The following is a 21,379-nucleotide window of genomic DNA, read 5'->3' as shown; positions in this document are numbered from 1 at the left end:
CCCGTCCATGCCTCACTATCTCACCCCGCATAAGACACTCTCACGGACTGCCTGCAAGACTCATGAGAAATGGGCCAGTTCCTCCATCTCATCTAGAGATCCCCCAGCTTCCTCTGCTCCAGGCGCCTTGCCCTCCTTGCTGTTCCTGGAACGTGCCAGGTATGATGTATTTGCCTCAGGGCCATTGCATTAGTGCTTCTGTGCCTGGAGCCCCTTTCCCTTACCAATGGGCAAGGTGCTCTCTCCCCTTTCCTCAGGCATCTGCTCCAAGACCACTTTCTCAGGCACAATCCTGTCTTCTGGGTCCTCAGCTTCTTTGCCCTCTTGCCTCAAGGAGACCTTAAGAAGGTCCCCAGGCTTAGTCAAAACCCCTCTTAATCAGGTTATGGACAGCACAAAGTCTGGTCTTCCCTCAATTGACACAATAGTTTCTTTCCTGGAAAATTTGGTGTATTATTAACACTGTACAAGAAATCCTTTAAGTCTATATGACAAACGAGTTAGAGTTTGGGTTAGGTTATTGGGAGCGTGGTTGCAGCCACAGTAGGCTCTGGCAGGAGGTGTGGGAGGAGGGTCCTTTCTTTGTGGTGTGAAACTCCCCTTTCTATTGCAAGGCCACCCAGCACCAGCCCCCATCCCTAGGCCTTACCTTCTTTATCCTTGTGTCAACCCAAAATGTACCCCAATTTTCCAGGAAGTTCAAGAAGCTAGAGGCTCACTCTGGACCTCATGATTGGCAACCAGCAAGGTCTTTCTACCCTGGAAACCGACAATGACTTACCCTAACAGAAAGATCTGCGGATGATCAGCTCCTCAAGGTCCAGTTCCCCCACTAGTGTCGAAACTCACTGTCACCCCCCTCTTCATTTTTGTGCCATCAGAGAAAGCTCTTTGTTGGGCCACAGGATCCCTGACCCCTCCTCTGGAGGCCTGGGGGGCATCCTTCCCCATAACGCTACCTGGCAGCTAGTGTTTATTGAGCACTTACTATGCCCCCAGACATTCTACAAAGAACCTTAAATACGCTAACTCATGCATTCTATGAAGTGAGTTCTATTGCTACCACTTCCGTTTTACAAATGGGGAAACCTAGACTTCTAAAGGGTTTTGAATCCAGACATTGTGCAGCTCCTGAGTCTGTGCTCCTAACCACTACACCACACTGTCTCTCCGTAGCCTGCAGGACAGTGCTGATCACTTACCATGTGGTTTCTGGAGGCGGCTCCAGATGACCCGACTGGAGTTTAGGGCAGGGGATGTGAGGGCATGAACTTGAAACTATATTTACATAACAGTTATCTAAGTGTCCTTAACAAAACTGGGTAAGGAGGTGCTGAAGGCCCAGTACCTCCTATGACCAACCACACCACCCCCCAACCTCCAGCCCATCCCGCCCCAGCTCATCCCCAAATTCTACCACCACTCCCACCTCCAGCCTCACCTCAACCTCACAGACCTGCCACCAGCACCTGATCCACCCAGCCCCACTTTCTCTTCTAACTCCGCCCTCAGTACCAAATGCACCCCCACCCTCCAAAGCCCACCTTTACTCCATTTCAGTCCAATCCCCTCCAGGCTCATCTCCATGTTCCTTCCCACTCCAGCCTCACCCTAGCCCCTCCCTTTAATCCCATCTTCCACCACCTCCAGCCTCACCCCAGCCTTCCTTCAGCACCCCCTCTGCTGTGTCCTCACTGGTGGTGACTTCACTTTGGGCAGGAGCTGTGTGTACCCAGGACTGGTGTCTCCTCTGGCCCTCTGCTCCAGTCCCCTAAGAACTAGACCCTCTGTAGCTTAGTGGCCCAGGGGAGCTGCTAGGTGGAGCAAATGATTGATTCCTTAACTGACATTCAGACCTTCCAGTGGCCCCTACACATGGAAGCTGCTGATACCACTCACTCTTCTTTACTACCACTGCCTCAGTGAAGTTGGGACTATTTGTCTCTCTTTTCACAACATCTTCAACTAATGACAAGAATAACGAAATAACAGTACTGCCAGCCTGTGTATGGAAAGGTGCTTGGCTGCATTAGGCAGCAGTGAGACCCAATTAAAACTGCAATGACATGCCCTTTTGCCCTATACAACTGGTAAGAAATTGACAAGTCGGTGAGAGTAGGCAGGTAGCCAGAAAGAAGCAGACAAGGGAGCCTTTGGGAAAAGAAGTCCCAGAAACTCTGTTCATTGATAGTCAGCATCACTCACTGACAGTCAGCAAAAAGCCAGTGGCTACACTGGCTACTTCTGGCCTTGTGGTTGGGCTCCTCTGACCCTAAAGGGGACTTATGAGGCCCTACTCGGAGATAACCATAGTAGGGACTGTCCCACTGATGAGCATGCGCACTCCTACAGTAACGCGCCCTAAAGTAGCCTTCTGCTCATTATAATAAAAACACAACACAACCCTTGTGGAGATTTTAAGTGCTAATGAGATATGCAATGTGTGTGCTAGCATATACAACCACAGAACATTCATAGCCAAGGGGACCACCTAAAACATGATTGTAAGTGGCACCCCTCATGCCCCTTCATGAATAACCATGTGAGATTCTCATAAAGAGGGTCCCCCGGCACTAGCTGCTGCTGGCTTGTTCTTTCAGAGTGTACTGTCTCTTTAAATAAACACTGCTACTGCTATTTTTCGCCTGATGCTGTTCTCCAGCCAGGTCAGCCCACTCCTCTCTAGGAATGTACTTTATCTTTCTTCAGTAACGTCTGCTACTTAACCTTTGCTGTGTGTCTCTTGGCTAAGATCTTTCTTTCAAGCAGACAAGAACTGAGGATTCCCGTACTTCCCTGTAGCATGACCATAGGAAATATTGGCATAAGCATGAAACAACAGGAATTTTCCTGTGTCTGGCAGCAGTATATGTTGGTTTAATGGCACTGGGGCACGATTTGGCAAATCTAGTGGAGTTGAAGGAGCACAGAACCTGTAGAGCCCTCCAGTTCTATTTGTGGATGTGTGCACTGGTGCATGCATCAGGAGACACGATGAAACTGTCTCTGTTTAGGATAGTGAGAAACTGGAACAACTAAGGTCTCCATCCATCCACAGAAACCACAAATGTAATATATTGGAAATGGAATACTATATAGCTCTGAAGATGAATGAATTAGAGTTACAGGTAACCAACCTGGATGTACCTCAAATGTTGAGCCAAAAAGCAAGGTTGAGAATGATCTGTGTAGCAAGGTGCCATTACACAGTACCATCTAGATAGAGTTCAGAAACGTGCTTGGCTAGGCTTGGCATCCCCCACTTCCCTAGCCTGATGACATGTAGCTGCACTCTGGGCAGTGTGTCTTGTGGGGAGGAAGGACTATTCTTGACCAGGCTGGCGCCTCCTCTCACCTGACACCAATATCGCCACCCCAATACTGCAGCAAGGCTGCCGTCCTTGGGTTGCCAGGGTATAAGAAGCCCCTGCCAAATGGTGTTTGCTCCTCTTCTTCTTCCAGCTCTAGGTCTCACCTGCGGGGGGAAATGGAGGCTCCTCAAGGCCTGAGGAGAGTGATGTGAATGGACCCATCTCTCATGAGCTGTCGCGGAGGCTGGGCCTTTGGCAGCCTTGATGGGGGTTCCTTGGGGCAGGAGAAGCATGGGACAAGAACCATGGGAAGGGAAGGAAAGAGCTAAAGAAGGGTTGCAGGAAGGAGAAAACAGAAGGGGAGGGAGAGAAACAGATGCCCTGATTCAGGGAGCTTGGAGTGTAGCCACTGACATCCAGGGGTCAGATGGGGAGGCCCAGGCAGGACATGTAAAATAGTGGCCTGTTGGGCCTTAGTGGGGGCTGCGGCCTCCCTGCGGCATGCCCCCTGTTCTGTCTTTGGTGGGTCATCTCACCTGTACCATGCCTGGGGCCCAAAGCAGTAGAAGGGCTGGACTGAGGAGTTCTGTCTCCCATCCATTCCCAACCCTTCCTATCTGTGGTCAGCAAGTTTCACAGAGTCTCCACCAAGGGACTTAAATTATTCATCTTTTGTTTTGTCTTCTTTAGTGGACTTCCCTCACCTTACTGCCTTGCCACGTCCCTGTGAGTCTCTGGACCCAAGCAGGGCCAACTCTGTAGGATTTTCCAACTGAGCCAAGGTGAGTAGGGCCAGCTGGTGTCTGAAGTTACACAATAAGGGGCCCAGGCACTGTGGGCTCCATGCTCCTCCTTATGGGGAGGATGGTGACTACAGTTTAGAGTCAGAATTGCATGGCAACCTCATAACCAGATAATGTAACCCTAATCATGACCTAGTGCTTCTCATGTGCCAGGTGCAGTTAATGGTGCACATACACCAATGCGTTTTAGCCCCAAAACTACCTAATAAGGGAGGCACGCATGTTACTATCAGTTTACAGACAAGGAAACTGAAAGAAACAAACTCGCCCAAGAAATAAGTAGGAGAACTGGAATTTGAACCTGCACAGCCAGACTTCTGAGATTGTGAAATTCACCTCTGGCATGTACGTAGTTCAGATGTTTACAGGGGTCTAACACAGGCCAAGCATTCTACTTGGTGTTTGCTGTTCCTGTGCCAAGTCAAGCATGCTCCTGCCTCAGGACCTTTGCATTTGCTATTCCTTGTACTTTTCAGCTCTTCCCCGGGGTATCTGCAGGGCTCTCTTCCTCACTTCCTTCAGGTATTGGCTCAAATGTCACTTTATCAGGAGGCCTCTTCTGTCCACCCTGCATAAAGTAATGTCACCTCCTCTTTGCTCTGGCAACTTCCTTCCCCCTCCTCCTGCATTGTAAATGCCCTCAGCACTCAGTATGGTGGGGCCGGTTATTCATCTGCAGTTACTTGCTCAGTGTCTGTCTTCTCTCAGGAGGAGGTAAGCTCTGAGAGAGCAGACTTCTGCTTTATTCTCAGCACACTGATTAGGGCCTGGCGCAGGGTTAGCCTTCAACCACACTTCAGGATTGAATGAGAATGGCTGCGATAGTGGAATGTTAGGTTCCTGTCCCCACAGAGCTCAAATTCTAGTGGGGACAACTCACAACCATCAAGGAAGCAGACACACAAACTCACACACAGACACACACATCCACATCCACAGACACACACATGCATGCACACACACATCCACATCCACAGACACACACATGCACGCACAGACATGCACACATGCACACACAGGCACACACATCCACATCCACAGACACACACATGCATGCACAGACATGCACACATGCACACACAGGCACACACATCCACATCCACAGACACACACATGCACGCACAGACACGTGCACAGACACACACGCACACATGTGCATGCACTCACACACACACCCACACAACAAGTTTTCAGGTAGCAATAAGTATATGAAGAAAGCTTAAGTGGCATGGGGGAAATGAGAATGATGGAGACGCCTTTATGGATAGAGTGGTCCAGAGAGGCCTCTCGAAGGAAAGACTTAAGCAGAGACTTGAATAAATTAGGAAGCTTTGTGTGGTCAAAGCCCAGTGGAGTGCTGGAGCAGAGTCAGCTTACGGGATCGGGGGAGATGAGGTCAGAGAGGGTGGCAGGGACCAGCTCATGCAGGGCCTACAGGGTGAGGGGGTTTGCAGGGGCAGATGGCACCCACCTCCAGTTATTGGAGGACAAGCTCCATGCTTCCCTGCTGTTTTAGCTTCCCATGGCTGCTGTAACAGATCACTGCAAACCTGATTATTTAAAATAACAGAAATTTATTTTCCCATAGTTCTGAAGTCCCGAAGTCTGAAATCAAGGTATTGTATCAGCAAGTCCATGCTTGCTCCGGAGGCTCCAGGGGGAGAATTCACCCCTTGCTTCTTCCAGCTTCTGGTGGATGCTGGCATTCTTTAACCTGTGGTCACATCACTCCAAATTCTGCCTCTGTGGTCACATTGCTTTCTCTTCTACATCGAAGCTCCTTGTTTGACTTTCTTGTAAGGATACTTATCATCCTTTTTAGGATCTCTTTTAGGGCCCACTTATATAATCCAGGATAAACCCCAGCCCCCATCTCAAGATCTTTAATTTAATCATGTCTGCATAGTCTTTTTTTTTTTTTTTTTTTTTTTGCCATACAAGGTAACACAGTCACAGGTTCCAGAGATTAGGACATGAATATCTTTGGGATGGGGGCTATTATGCAGCCTAACTTACCTACCCTCTCTAATGTCTGGGAATTCAGTGATTTATTTCATTCTCAGACTTTCCTCTCTGGCTTAGTGCAAGCTGTTTTTCTGTTTGTTATAATGAAAAACATCTAGACTCATTCACTTCTCCCTATAGTGAGTGCTAATAAATGTTTGCCTGGAAAGAGAACAGGAAATTTACATGTATTGAGTGCATGCAATGCACACAGCACACAGGAGGCCCTCAGTAAATGCAAAAACTGAATTGGTTCTTTGTTTTTGTTTTTCTCGAGGTGGAGTTTCACTCTTGTTGCGCAGGTTGGAGTGCAGTGGTGCAATCTCAGCTCACTGCAACCTCCACCTCGCCAGTTCAAGTGATTCTCCTGCCTCATCCTCCCGAGTAGCTGGGATTACAGGCATGTGCCACTATGCCCGGCTAATTTTTGTATTTTTAGTAGAGATGGGGTTTCTCCATGTTGGCCATGCTGGTCTTGAACTCCTGACCTTAGATGATCCACTGCCTTGGCCTCCCAAAGTGCTGGGATTACAGGCATGAGCCACCACACCTGGCCTTGAATTGGTTGTTACACAATGCAGAGAAGTCCATATTAGTATCCTGGATGTTCTGTGATGTGAAGGGCCTCTGATTAGTCACTGTGGGTGCACAGTACGCGGCAGAGGCCGCGGGGTTCAAGGCAGGTGTGTCTGACTCTCTGGCATGCACACTTTTCCCTAAGTCAGGGCTTCTCATTCCACTAGATGGTGGTAGCACCCCAAATTGTGCCAACCAAAAACGTCTCCAGACATTGCCAAAAGTCCCATGGGGGCAAAATCACTCTTCCTGGGAACTACTGCCCCACATCATGCTGCCCCAAGAGAGGTGATGGTGGGAAGAAGTGCCGGCCAGCTAGCTGAGCATTAAACTCAGGTTTAAACTCAGGGCAGGTGAGAGACTGCCTGTCTGCCGCTGTGGTGGAGATAACTGGTTATCCCCTGATATCTACCATCTGGTTTTCTAGTGAAAACTTGCAGCTGGACACGTTGCTGCCAGAAGTAAAGACTACATTTCCCAGCTTTTCTTGCAGCTACGTATGACCATGTGACCACATTCCAGCCAAGTAGAGGTAAGTGAGGTGGCCAAGTTCCTGACTGTGCCCTTAAAGGGGAGGGTCCTGCTCCCCTTCCCTGTCTTCTTCCCCAGTCTAACTGGCTGGAAGGTGGACCTGGTAGCCACGGGAGCAGTGAATCCCAGGTCTCAATACCAGGGAGTCTCCGTATTGCGTGGCCTGCTGATGGTCAACATTCTGGTTGATTTCTACTGGGTTAAACCATTGTTATTTAAGAGCTTTGTTATAGTTGCTGAACGTGCATCCTAATATTACACCCACCCAAGCCAGCCACAAGGGGGATGGAAGGAAGGCAGGAAGGATGGGGAGAAGGGTGTAGACAGAGGGGCAGAGATGGTCTGGCTGATTGAGCTCAGAGATGCTTAGGGACACCTCCTGGGAAGAAGACTCTGAGTTGGGTGTCGGAGGCCAAGAAGGATGTGGGGAGGTGAGGAAAGGGGCAGGGCACACCAGAAAGGGCTGCAGCAGGGGCAAGGGTGTTGAGGAGAGACTTAGCCAGGGCCTGAAAAGCAAGGAGGTCTTGAACAGGCCGAAAAGAGAAAGGGAGACACTTCAGAGGGAAGCCCGGGGCAAAGAGGGGAATTTCACTAGTTGAACCAAAAGCAGATGTACGGATCTAGGAGTTTGTCAGGAGCCCTGGGGGCATCTGGAGGCTGGGACTGGAGGCAGGGAAGTGGTTGAGGAGCCCTGGCTCCTCTCTGACTCAGGGGATCCCCATTCTGGGGCTGACCCCTTACTTTTGAACGTTGCTTCATGCTAAGGTGTTCATGGCTCTGCTGGGCCTGTGGTCTTGAACTCTTCTTGCCCAGGGCTCCTCCGACAGGTAGCCAGGGCCAGTAGGACTGCAGCCAAGATCATTGCCTTCAGCCCCAGGACCACAGGTGTGAACACAACCAGGAGGCCTGGGAGGCACAGGAGAGAGCTCAGGCAGGACCCGTGGTGAGGGCCCCACAGCCCACACCTCAGTGCAGCCCACGGGCAAGGTCACATCCTGCTGCTGTATAACCTCTGGAGCTGTATCCTTTCTACAGTGGCAGAGGTGATCAAAGACCACCCTTTCCTCTGCCCTGGGCCCAGAGAAGGGTTGCCCAATATTCTACCTGCACCTGTAATCATCTCAGTTGCATCCCTAACCTCCGCTCTTCCTAATTGCCTAAAGCAATCCTCAAGGTAATTTTACAGCATAAGATCGTGATCCAATTTTTATAGATAAGGAGACAGACCCAGAGTGCAGAAGTGATATTCTCAGGGCCACATGTATTAAAGAAGTCACGGGACCCAGGCAGTCTGGCCCCCTTGAATGGCAGGAGCAGGGCCGAGCATCAGGTAGACAAATCTGACCACCTCTATCACAAGCTCCCACCAGACACTGAGAGTCCCTGAATGTTAACATGAGATGTGCCAGGCATCATTCTGGACACTTGGCACGTGTGATCTCATTAAATCCACACAGAATCCCATGAAGTAGCTCTCTGATGCTAGTTCATACAGTCAGATACCAGATTCCAGGGGTGAGATTCCCATCTAGTTCATACAGTCAGACACCAGATTCCAGGGGTGAGAACCTGCCATCACACTAGGAAGAGGCTCCATCCAGGAGACTTAGCTTCAAAGCCATGTTCTCCAGTGTTGTTGTGCATAGCCTCAGTTTGTCCCTACACTCAGAATCCCAGGGAGCTCACCACCTCTCAAGCAAAATTCCCCACTAAACATAGCCCTGGCTATGAGAAAGTTTGTTACAACTGAGCTGTTGTAACATGGTTCTCTGGGGTCCCAGCACTGCAATTGAGATGAGATCCTGGGAGCTTTCTTGGTGGCAGATGAGCCTCAGGAGTGTGGGACTGCTTCCTTCCCATGACCAAGCCATTCACGGCCCCCTTGCCTATGGTAGACTCATTGACTCCACTGAGGTAGGTACACTCACCTGTTGGAGACATCTCAGTTGCACGTTCCCTGGTGAATTCTGCCTCTTGGGAAGGGGTAGATTTTGCTGCAAGGGAGAGAGGCTTTCTCATACTTCCCTTTATCTTTATCTCCCACCACTTCCTGAGTCCCAGGAGCTGGGGGTTTCTGGGATGAGTCTGCCAGTTTCTACCTGGTTGGGGGCTAGAAGTCAAACCCTGCAGCTATGAAAGACAAAATTAGACTTTCTGCTAGAGCACCTTTGGGGTATGGACATGTCTAATTCATTGCAGTATCTCTAGTACTTAGTATAGTGCAGGACACTCAAAAGGCATATAGTAGATGTTGGTTGAATTATTTTTATTGTTACTATTATTTTTTGAGACAGAGTTTCACTCTTGTTGCCCAGGCTGGAGTGCAATGGTATGATTTTAGCTCACTGCAATCTCTGCCTCCTGGGTTCAAGCTATTATCCTGCCTCAGCTTCCCAAATTTCTGGGATTACAGGCATGTGCCACCACACCTGGCTAATTTTGTATTTTTAGTAGAGATGGGGTTTCACCATGTTGGTCAGGCTAGTCTTGAACTCCTGACTCAGGTGATCCACCCACCTTGGCCTCCCAAAATGCTGGGATTACAGGAGTGAGCCACAGTGCCTGGCCGATGTTTTTTGATTTATTAATGATCCATATAGAATTCTGTAGAAACCAAAATGGGGAGAAATTACTCTGCTTGAGAGGAGAAGAAGGTTTTACAGAGGAGGGGCCACTTGTTCTGGGCCTTGAGGGATGAGTAGGAGTTTTCAGAGAAAAGAATAAAGCATTCCAGATAGAGGGAACAACTTATGTAAAGACATGGAGGCTGGGAAGAGCTGGCTTGTTTGGGACATGTAGAAAAATTCCTCATGAAACCGGCTCCTCTCCCCCGACAACTCCAAAACCAATTGTCTCACCTTTCACTTTCAGCCTGGTGCCCTGTCCAGACAGGTATTGCCTGTTGGGTTTCCTCTGAAACTTTGCACAGTAATAGGTGCCTGCATCCTCACTGGAGACGCTTTGCAGAAGAATGCTGAAGTCATTGTTGGAGGACCTCACCGCTGTCGCCTTGGGATGGGAGATGCCTCCAAAGTTGTAAATAGCCTCCCGGCTCAGACCGGCTCCCCGAAACCACCTGATGGGTCCCGGGGGACCGTCTCCAAGCACTGTGCAGTTCAGAAAAACAGTGTCTCCAGTGGATGCCAACACCAGTTCCTGGGGCTGGATGATCCATAGGTCTGGTTCAGGGTCCCCAGCTCCTGAAGCCAAAGAAGAGGTCCTTGTTGGATTCCCTCTCCTCTTCCATCATTTCCTCCCTGGGGCTTTCCCTCCCTTCCTTCATTCCAGATTTCTTCTCTCAGCCACTCCCTTCTGCTTTCTTTATTACTCATTAGTTGACTCATTCAGTAAAGAGGCTCTGAGTACCTACTACATACCAATGGTAGAATTGTGGAATATGAAACTCAGGAAGACACATAAGTGCCCTGCCCTGAAGCCATTCTCTGTCTGCTAGTGGAGATGGTCAAAAAATCGCCCAGAAACTAGAAATCCAGAAGACGGCAGAACTACAAAGGAGGTGCCATCACAGCTCGGAAGAAGAGAGGGAAGCCTTCCTGAATCTGCCATTAAGTGAAAACGAACTCCTGTGCAGATACTCTCCATGTCACCAGTTTACACGGTGGTTCCACAGGCATCTGTTCTATTTAATCACCCGAATGACCTTTGAAGTGCAAATTGTGTGCCTGTTTTCCAAGCGGAGCACTTGAGGCATGTAGAGTCAGGGTAACTGACTCAAGAATGCACTGCTATTCTATGAGAGTCCCGGGATTTGGGTATTCAGGTCACCATAGGTGGACTTACAGATACCATGATTCATTACCTGGGGAGTGTGGTAGTTGACATACTCAGCCTCAGGTTTTGACTCTGTGCTAGTAATAGGGAACATCCACACTCTTACAGACTTGGCTCCATGGTGGAAGGCTATTCTTCCTTGTCCCTTGTCTTGGAGCTGAGCCATGTGACTTGCTTTAACCAATGGGCTGTTAGCAGACATAATGTGACTAGATGCTTGAGGTGTACTTGAAGAATTGGGACTAGGCTTCTGCCATTTCCATGAGAAAATCATGCCCCACGTAGCTGCTACCTCTCCAGCCTGGACTCTGGCATGAGACATGAGAAGTGGAACCACCCAGCCACATGGAAATGTGCATGTGAGATACAAATATGTATTGTTGTATGCCACTGAAATTTTGTGTGACACAGCATGATACACTGGATAAAGGTGACTGTGCAGGGAAACAGACCAGGGCAAATGTGTGGCCTGCAGGGCCTGATACTCACCCTTCACAAGCACTGAGGTGCCCTCATCCGATTTCATTTCTGAGTGTTCACTCAAACCATCAAACCTCACACAGTGGTAGGTTCCAGTGTGCTCCCTGGTGACATTGTGGATATAGATGGAATAATCGCAATTCAGTGGTTCTGATGTCCGTTGGATCATAGGCATCACCCCGGGGAAGGAGCCATGTTTAAAGTTATAAATTTCTTGTTGGTCCTGAGTGCTCACCTTGACCCATTTTATCATACCATCGGTGCAGGAGCCAACCACCATACACCTCAGTAGGAATGTCTCGCCTTCTGCCACCAGCAAGGGGCCCTCGGGCTGTAGCACCTGCCACTCATTCCGGCTGCTCTGCTCAGAGTCTTCTACAAAAGAGGAAGAAAGACCTTGCACTGGGCAGGAAGGACTTGGAGCCCTAAAAGGCAGGCTTAAAACAATCAAACCATTATCTGGCCAAGAACAATGGCCCAGGACAAGACAGGAGTGTCATTGAAGAGGGAAAGGAAAGAGGGGATGAGATGGCTGGCTGCAGAGAGAGAACTGAGCTATGCGATGGAAAACCTACAAATAAATAACACTCAAGTTACTCACCATGTGCTGGGCCCTGCATGCATTATGCCACTTATTCTTCACGATGCTCCTCTAAGGTAAACTGCCTTATTCCCATTTTTCCACAGAGGAAACAGAGGGCCCAGAAAGGTTAGGCAGCGGTCCCAGGATCATCTGCTAGGATTGTTTCTCCCAAATGCACATATTGATATCCTAACCTCCAGCACCTCAGAATGTGACTGTATTTGGAGACAGGGTCTTTAAGGAGGTAATTCAGTTAAAATGAGGACTTAATCTAATCCAACTGATGTCCTTATAAGGAGAGGGAATTGAGACTCACACATGCAAGGGGAAGACCATGTGACGACACAGGGAGAAGGCAGCCGTTTATAGGCTGAGGGGAGAAGCCTCAGACAATCCAGCCCTGCAGACACCTTGATCGTGGATTTCCAGCCTCCAGAATTGTGAGAAATTACATTGAAATGTTGAAGCCACCCAGGCTCAGTACTTTGCTATGGAAGCTCTGGCAGATTCTTACATTCACTCAGTAGGAGGGTGACAGGCTTGATTCAAGCCCTCTCAGCCTGTTTCTGGAGCTCTGGCTGTTAATCTGCAAATGCCACCCTTCGAAGATGTAGGTTTGTGTGTTGTAGCATTCAGTGTAAATACCCTTCCTGCCTCCTGTGAATTCTTCAGCAGACTGCAGTTCTTGTTAATGTGATGTGAAGATAGGTTGAACTGTTGATTTTGTCCTCAAAGTGGATACAGAGAAAGAGGGCTGCGGCCGCCCATGGAAGTTCTGGGTTACAGACATCATCACATGTACTCCTTCTAAGAATTCTGTGAGCTAGATGCTATTATAATCTCAATTTTAAAAACTTTTCAGTTTATTACTTATTTATAAATTTTTTTTGTAGTGATGGGGTCTCACTGTGTAGGCTGGGCTCGAACTCCTGTACTTAAGTGATTCCTTCACCTTGGCTTCCCAAATTGCTGGGATTACAGGTGTGAGCCACTGTGCCCAGCCCATTATCTCCATTTTTGAGATGAGAAAGAAAACAAATGCTCATAGTGGTAAAGAAACATGAAGTGAACCGTGCATTCAGTAGATATCATGGCCAGGATTTGAACTCAGATCAGGTGACTTATGATTCTGCTCAACTCAAGGTCACTAGATTTGTGCCCTGAGTTTCCTTTTTATCTGTATTCCCATCAGCTTTGTGAATAGCTCAGTCTCACTCCACGTGTTCATTTGCAGTATATTTTGATGTTTCTCAGTTGTGAATGAGAGGAGAGTAAGATGGAGCAAACATTCCCTTCTAAGAGGATCTAGGAAAAAGTTATGGAATTCTAAATTCTATTTCTACCTGTCTTCAGCTGGGCATGTGCTATTAACCACCAAGAAAGCTTTCTCACAATTGTGACCAAGTGATAACCACCTGTTGAATCCTGGGGACTGCTTTTGTCCTTGATGTCCTCAGTTCCGAGACATTCAGCAACAACCACTCTCAAACGTTATTTGAGCCAGTCAGATCTGTTATCACTAATCCTTCCTGATGGTCCTTTCCCTTGCGTCAGGAAGTTTCCTCACACACATGCACAGAACTGTGCCCATCACTCACTACAGAGTTAAGAATGGTGCCTGTTCCTACCAGCCACACTGGTAAACTTCATGATTGTCCAGGCACTGGGGAGAATCCATAGAAGAGAGTATATAGCCCAGAAAGAAGTGTTCTGGTCCACCCAACAAATCTTAAAAGGCTCCAAACTGATTTTAAAAAATAACGTTCTACTGTGAGGCTTCTAACGCATGTATAAGTAGAAGTTATGACATCAATAGAATGAAGGCTGGGAGTGGAGAAATATGAGTTGACTATTGCAAGTTTTTTTTTCTTTCTTTCTTTCTTTCCATCACCTGAGTATTTATTATTTCTATGTGTTGGGTACATTTCAAGTCCTCTTTTCTAGATATTTTGAAAAATATAACACATTGTTGTGAATTATAGTCACCCTACTCTGTTATCAAACATTAGAATTTATTCCTTTTATCTAACTGTGTGTTTGTACCCATTCACCAACCTCACTCTTAATCCCTTTCCCTCAGACCCATCGCCTCTCCTTGTCTTTGGTATCTATCATTACACTCTCTATTTCCATGAGATCATTTTTAGCACCCTCATATTTGTCTTTCTGTGTCCGGCTTTCTCTCTCTCTCTCTCTCTCTTTCTTTGTCTTTCTTTCTCTTTCTTTCCTTCCTTCCTTCCTTCCTTTCTTTTTTTCTTTTCTCTCTTTTTCTTTCTTTTTTTGGAGTGTGATGATGTGATCTTGGCTTACGGCAAACTCCACCTCCCAGACTCAAGCGATTTTCCTGCCTCAGCCTCCCAAGTAGGGCTTATTTCACTTAATAAAATAATCTCCAGCTCCGTCCATGTGCTCTGAATGATGACATGATTTCATTATTTTTTATGGTGGAATAGTATTCCATTGTGGGTATGCTTGGGGACACCCAAAATATATGTGTTTTCTTTATCCATTCATCCATTGATTGACATTTAGATTGTTTCCATACATTTGCAATTGTGAATAGTGCTGTAATAAACATAGAAATCCATGCACTCCTTTGATATATCGATTTCTTTTCCTGTGGATAAATACCCCATTCTAGGATTACTGGATCATATGGTAGTGCTATTTTTAGATTTTTGAGAAATCTTCATGCTGTTTTCCATAATGACTGTACTAATTTACATTCCCACCAATAGTGTTCCCTTTTCTCCTCATCCTCATCATCATTTTTTCTTTTTTTTTTTTGAGACAGAGTCTTGCTCTGTGACCCAGGCTGGAGTGCAGTGCAGTGGTGTCATGTCAGCTCACTGCAACCTCTCTGCCTCCTGGGTTCAAGTGATTCTCCTGCCTCAGCCTCCTGAGTAGCTGCCTCCATAGTAGATGTGTGCCACTATGCTGGGCTAATTTTTGTATTTTTAGTAGAGACGGGGTTTCACCATGTTGGCCAGGCTGGTCTTAAACGACTGACCTCAGGTGATCTGCCGCCTTGGCCTCCCAAAATGCTGGGATCAAGCTCTAAATGAAACTTAATACAGTAGACACACACACACACACACACACACACACACACACAGAGAGAGAGAGAGAGAAAGAGAGAGAGAGAAAAAAAATCAATGAGAAGAAGAAAATCTTTGAGAAGATCATTAAAATTGATAAATCTCCAGTGAGATTGAACAGAGGGGACACACAGAGAGAACCTAAATTGTGAAAATCAGGAAAAAGATTGGTGATACTACTACAGATTTTACTCATATTAATAGAATAATAAGGGAATATTATGGAAAACTTCGAGTTATGTATATTTGACATATTAGGTAACATGAACAAATTCCTTGAGAAAGATCCACTGCCGAAGCTATCTCAAGAAGAAAAAGATAACCTGGATAGCCCTATTAGCTATCAAAAAACTTAATCTGTTATTAAAAATCTTCCCAAATCCTAGATAGTTTCATTTGTAAATTTTCATATCAAGACCTCACTCTGTCACCCAGGCTGAAGTGCAGTGGCACAATCTCGGCTCACTCCAACCTCTGCCCCCCAGGTTCAAGCAATTCTCCTGCTTCAGCCTCCTGTGTAGCTGAGATTACAGGCATGTGCCACCATGCCTGGTTAATTTTTACATTTTTGGTAGAGGCAGGGTTTCGCCATGTTGGCTAGGCTGGTCTCGAACTCCTGGCCTCAAGTGATCTACCTGCCTCAGCTTCCCAAAGTGCAGGGATTACAGGCATGAGCCACTATGCATGGCCGAATTTTTCATATTTTTAAGAAATAAATAATACCAATTTTATATAAATACTTTTAGAAAATTGAAAAAATGCTTTTCTAATTATTCTACTAGTCCCAGTGTTATCTTGAAACCAAACCCAAAGTCCTTACAAGAAAAAAAAAAATATCCCTCATGAACACAAATAAAAAAATTTTAAACAAAATTTTAGTAAACCAAATTCAGCAATCAGCAATATGTAGAAAGTATAATACATTATGATCAAGTTGAGTTTATCCCTGGAATGTAAAGTTGGTTTAACATTCAAAAATCAATCAGTGTAATTTACCATATTACTAAACTAACACACATATGCATATACATGTGCTCATATAATCATCTCAACAGATGCAGAAAAAGCACTTTTCAAAATTGAACATGCATTCCTAATAATAACTCTCAGCAAACTAGGAATAGAAGGATGCTTTTCAAGTTGATAAGGGGCATCAAACTCTACAACAAATATAATGCTCAGTAGTGCAAAAATGAATGTTTTCCCTGCAGATCAGGAACTAGACAAGGATGCCTGTTTTTACTATTTCTATTCAATATTGTAGGAGAGGTACTAACCATGCAAAAAGGTAATAGGAAATAGAATACATCCAGATTTGAAAGAAAAAAGGAAACTAACTTTATGTGCAGATGACATAATTAAAATTGCAATGAAAATTTCTTAAAAAGGCTACTATACCTAACAAATGAGTTTAGCAACAATGACGATAAAAGATCTATATACAAAATTATCTGTATTACTATATACTAGCAATAAAGAATTTGATATTTGAATTGAAAAATTCCAGTCATTAATATTAAAAAAAAGAAAATATTTAGCCAAAAAATGTGAAAGAATTGCAAACTAAAAACTTACAAGACATTGCTAAGAGAAAAAAAATCAAGCCTAAATAAATAGAGAGATATACACCATTCATATGTTGGAAGATTCAATATTGCTAAGATGTCAATTATTCCCAAGTTGATGTACAAGTTCATTGCTATTCCCATTCAAATCCCAGCAGGCTTCACTTTAGAAACTGATAAACTAAATCTAAAATTTCTAGAGTAGCTAAAACAATTTGAAAAAGAATACAATTAGAAAATTAATACCACCTGATTTTAAGACTTAGATAATGCTACAGTTATCAAGACAATGTGGTATCACATAAAGATAGATAAAATAAAATTCATTTCCCTAAGAGAAATGAAAAGATATATCGACACAGAGATTTGTACATGAATATTCATAGACACTTTATTTACAATAGCTCTAAACTGCAAACAACCCAAATGTCTGTCAACAGGTGAATGGGAAAGGGTTTATCCTTACAATGGATAGACATGAGAAGAAATGAACTACTGACAATGCAACAACGTGAATGAATCTTAAATATTATGCTGAGTAAAAGAAGCCAGCCAAAAAGGAGTACAACTGCATGATCCTTGTTGTACAAAATTCTAGAAAATGCAAACTATAGTGACAGAACACAGATCCATGGTTGCTTTGGAGACAAAAAGGAGTGACAAGGACGAATCACAAGGAAACTTTCGGATGCTGGATATGTTCAAAATGCTGATTTTGCTGATGATTTCACAAGTGTGAAATACACCCAATGCTCACAGACAAAATTTATCAAATTGAGTACTTGACCTTTGTATGGTTTAATGTATGTCAATTACACTTATCCCAGCTGGGGGTGAGTCTGGAGAAGTGAACACCAGAGCTGGAACCTGGACTCAGTCCTGGTGCCCACACCCCTCCCCTCCCTCTGTTCTTCTGAGTCTCCTTCCATGTTGTCACATGGGCTTTAGGAGGTGTCCTAGGAAGTTTGCCTTTGACTTGTCGGCGGAGCTGGACCAGCCCTGGGCTTCTTTCTCATCTATTTTCCATCTGCGTTCTCTGCCTTTCATGGTTCCTGTACAGGGGCTTCCTTTAAAAGCCTTATAGAACTTCTGTTAGCCCCAGTCTCCTCTACTACAAAACAGGGCACTCATAAGACCTTTCTCCAGGGCTGCTGTATTAAATAAAAAAGTGATGAGGCTCAACCCTGGGCCAGCTACATAATTTGTGAGGCCAAGTGCAAAATGGAAATGCAGGTCCCTTTCTGAGCAACACAGAAGAGCATTAAACCAAGCATGAGGCCCTTCAAAGCAGGGGGCCCCATGCCACTATATAGAGGGCACACCCATGAACCAGCCCTGACTCAACTTGAGATGCAGCTGGACTGAAACCTTCCAGCTGACTGGTTTAAGCAACTTCTCTTATTTTCCATCTATTCAATTCCAACAGTCATTCAGAATATTTTTTATTCTGGATAGTTTAGATTTCTGATTTCCTAGTCTAGTGCCTAAAACATAGCAGACACTCAAAAGTACTTGTGGAATGAGATCTAGGAATTATGATTCACATCTTATAATTGAGGAAATCAGCTCCAAGAAGTGAAGTGGTGTCATGAGTCATATGGCCAATGAGTGAGGGAGCATCCAGGTCTGACCCCACACCTGAGTTCTGCCAGGAGCTCTCCTAGGGGTGGACACTCTGGAGGACCAAAGGGGTGATGGACAGAATCTAGATTTCAGCAGGGCCTGGAGCAGGGGCCCAGGTGGTCAGGAGATGGAATGAGCCCACTGAGAGCCAAGTATTGCCACCTGGTAGATCAGAGAGTTCTGGACTCAGAGGCTGAGCTATATCCAGGGGTCTCAATCCAGACTCAGGAGATAACCTGGCCTGCCCCTGAGTTAGGGGAGACATGGGAATGATAATATTAATGGCCAAAGTTACTAAATCTTTGTTATGCTGGGTACTTACAGGTATTATCTTCTTGAATTCCCTAAGAAAGTCACAAGGTGGGTCCTATTTTTAGCTCCATTTTACAGATGGAAAAACTAAGGCTCAGAAAAAAGTAAACTTAAACCGGTTAGTGGTGAGGTTTGAGCCTATTGCGTCACAAGCTGAGCTGGGGCCGGTTCATGGCTGCGCCATCTATACAGTTGCACGGGGTCCCATGCTTAGAAGGATTCCATGCTTGGTTTAATGCTCTGCTGCGTGGCTCAATAGTTTTTGAACAAAAGATCCCAGTTTTTATTTTGCACTGGGTCTCATAAACTATGTAGCTGGCCCAAGGCTGAGCCTCACCACTTTTCTATTTAATATTAACAGCAGCCCTAGAGAAAGGTCCCATGAGTGTCCCTGTTTTATAGAAAAGGCTCCTGGGGCTAACAGAGCTGCAGCATCTGACGTGGGCATAGGAGCATCCAAGCTGGAAGGCAGTGGTTGTGAGCGCAGAGCCTGCAAGCTTATCACTTCACTATGCTGCTTCTTGGGACACTGGGTCTGCTCTCTGCTGGGGTCAGGCAAATTTTCAGTGTCTCCCTCTTTATCTTCGTGGGATCAAGCTTCTGCAGGCAAGCCAGAGCACTTGGCACCCCTCTAGGGACCGACCAGCCAGGGGTGGACACTGTTCTGTCCTAGATCCCACTTACCTGAGAGGACAAGGACCAGAGCCGGTAGCAGGAAGCAGGGAAGCAAGTGGGCCAGGCAGGTGGGGGCGGGCATCATGGAGCACATGGCACCTCCTGTGGTCCCCAGGACTTGGGGCTCCTCTGCTCTCTGTTGAGTGTTGAAGTCTGAGGTGGGGCCGTAGACAAGGCAGTTTCTGTGTCTCTTGGCCACAGCTGCTTGGGGAAGTGTTTTTGCTGTAGCAACACAAGGCTGCTGGTGCAATAGGAAAGTAGTTCCTGCTTTTGTGCCTGAGTTGTGGTTCCTGTAATCACTGCTAAAACCTTGATGACCCCTTACCTTAGGCTCTGTCCAAGGTACCCAGGAGGGAGACGGGCACTGAGGTCATAGGATGCACTCTGGAATCAGCTGGACTTTGGAGCAAGCATTGGATCTTCCTCTTCTTGGCTGTGCAAGATTTTAAAGTCACTAACCATTTCTGTGTCTTTGTTTTTTCATTTGCAACATAGGAACAGCAGCAATCCCCTCCTCAGAAAATCTCACCTTACAGGTGAGATTGTAAGAAATAATATGTGCAAGGGCACAGAACAGTGTAAATGATAAACATGTTAACTATCATTATTCACGATGTGCAGAAGATAGAGGAAGTAACATTCCTTCAGAAGTAGGATTTACCATAAAGCAAGCCCTATGGGGGGCCTCCTTCTGGCACTGCATGGAGGGCACAAGACTAATTCCTAAAGGTATAATCATGGGCAGCTCTCTCAGCCTCCCTTTCCCGGGGTCCATGTGAAACATACTCAGATTGTGCAAACATTTGTGTCTGTGGCATCTTTGTTTCCCGTAACTGATCTGAACTTCCTCAGGAGCCTCCTGGTGCTGCCTATCAAGAAGGAAAAGATTAACCTTGCCGATTAATGCAATCCAGGCAGTCTCTTCAGTCACACTGTTTGGGTTCAAAACTTGGCTTCACTCAGTATGGCTGTATGACCTTAGGCCAATCATTTGAGCAATCTGTGCCTCAGTTTCCTGATCTGTAAAACAGGAATATGGTACCATGTATGGGGTGGAGTCAGCACTCTATAGGCTTTCACCATTGTCTTTTAGGTTAACTCAGTCTTTTCCAGGCAAAAATACAGGAACGACTCAGCCTTTCAGTGTTTCACTTCCTCCCTCGTGGTTCAGAAGGTCCTGGGTGCAGAGGAAGCTGAAGATTCTCCCTGCAGCAGGGTGGCAGGCCTTGGATCTGAGTGTGTCCCCTGGGTCCTATGAGTCTAGTGTCTACCACGAGGGGGGTTAGTCTGGCCCGGTCCCCAAGGACATTGCACTGGGTCTGTGACTGGTTTTTTCAGGCCTTGCATTGATACCCCTGCTCAATTCCATTACTCCCTCTACTTGTTCTCTCGTCAATTAGACCCATACATTGAAGCTTCTTTGAAAGGGCCACGCTCTGTTTACTTTTCTTAGTCCCTTTTTTTCTCCTCTGTCTCAGTAATTTCATAAGTCTTCTTTGAATTTGTTATTCTTTCTTCTGCTTGGTAACGTCTGTTGTTCAGCCCCTCTAGTGGATTTTCAAATTTAGTTATTGTAGTCTTCAGTTCCAGAATTTCTGTGTGGTTCTTCTTCATAGTATCTATCTCTTTTTGGATGTTTTCCTTTTGTTCATTCATTGTTTTCCTGATTTCATTTAGTTGTCTGTCTGTACTCTCTTTTAATTCATTGGACATTCTTTTGACCATTATTTTGCTTTTTTTTTTTTGGTCAGATAATTCATATATTTCTTTGGGGGCAGTTTCTAGAGATGGAATGTGTTTCTTTGAATAGGCCATGCCTTCCTGTTCCTTTATATGTTCTCTCATCTCCTCTTGGTACTTTGGCATTTGAAAACTCAACTACCCCTCCCAGTCTTTGTGGTCTGGTTTTCTACAGGGAGGACTTTCTCCAATCATCCTGACTAAACAATCTGGAGACCTGTCAGACCTTTTCTGGGAATATACCCTTTTGGTGTGTACGCAGCTAACTGAAGAGGTTTTTCTATTC

General features: G+C 45.9%; 1 protein-coding gene across 2 annotated transcripts; it reads right to left on the bottom strand.

The window, feature by feature from the left end:
* Window positions 1-5,668: 5,668 nt before the first annotated feature.
* SIRPB2 (signal regulatory protein beta 2) lies at window positions 5,669-19,536 on the bottom strand. Of its 2 annotated transcripts, XM_012455291.2 has the most exons (5): window positions 19,363-19,536; window positions 11,507-11,872; window positions 10,084-10,425; window positions 9,154-9,219; window positions 5,669-8,131 (listed from the first exon to the last, which is right to left on the bottom strand). In XM_012455291.2, the coding sequence occupies exons 1-5, from the start codon at window positions 19,445-19,447 to the stop codon at window positions 7,995-7,997; spliced, it is 996 nt and encodes a 331-aa protein (XP_012310714.2). In that variant the 5' UTR covers window positions 19,448-19,536; the 3' UTR covers window positions 5,669-7,994. The 2 variants fall into 2 exon arrangements, with proteins under 2 accessions (XP_012310714.2, XP_012310713.2); XM_012455290.2 differs by having other exon boundaries at window positions 8,061-9,219.
* Window positions 19,537-21,379: the final 1,843 nt, after the last annotated feature.

The sequence above is a fragment of the Aotus nancymaae genome, unplaced genomic scaffold, assembly GCF_030222135.1.
Source record: "Aotus nancymaae isolate 86718 unplaced genomic scaffold, 86718_ANA_hifiasm-v0.15.2.pri h1tg000029l, whole genome shotgun sequence".
In the NCBI taxonomy this organism is placed as follows: Eukaryota; Metazoa; Chordata; class Mammalia; order Primates; family Aotidae; genus Aotus; species Aotus nancymaae.
The sequence above is the reverse complement of the archived record's forward strand: the minus strand, read 5'-3'. Positions and strand labels throughout refer to the sequence as shown.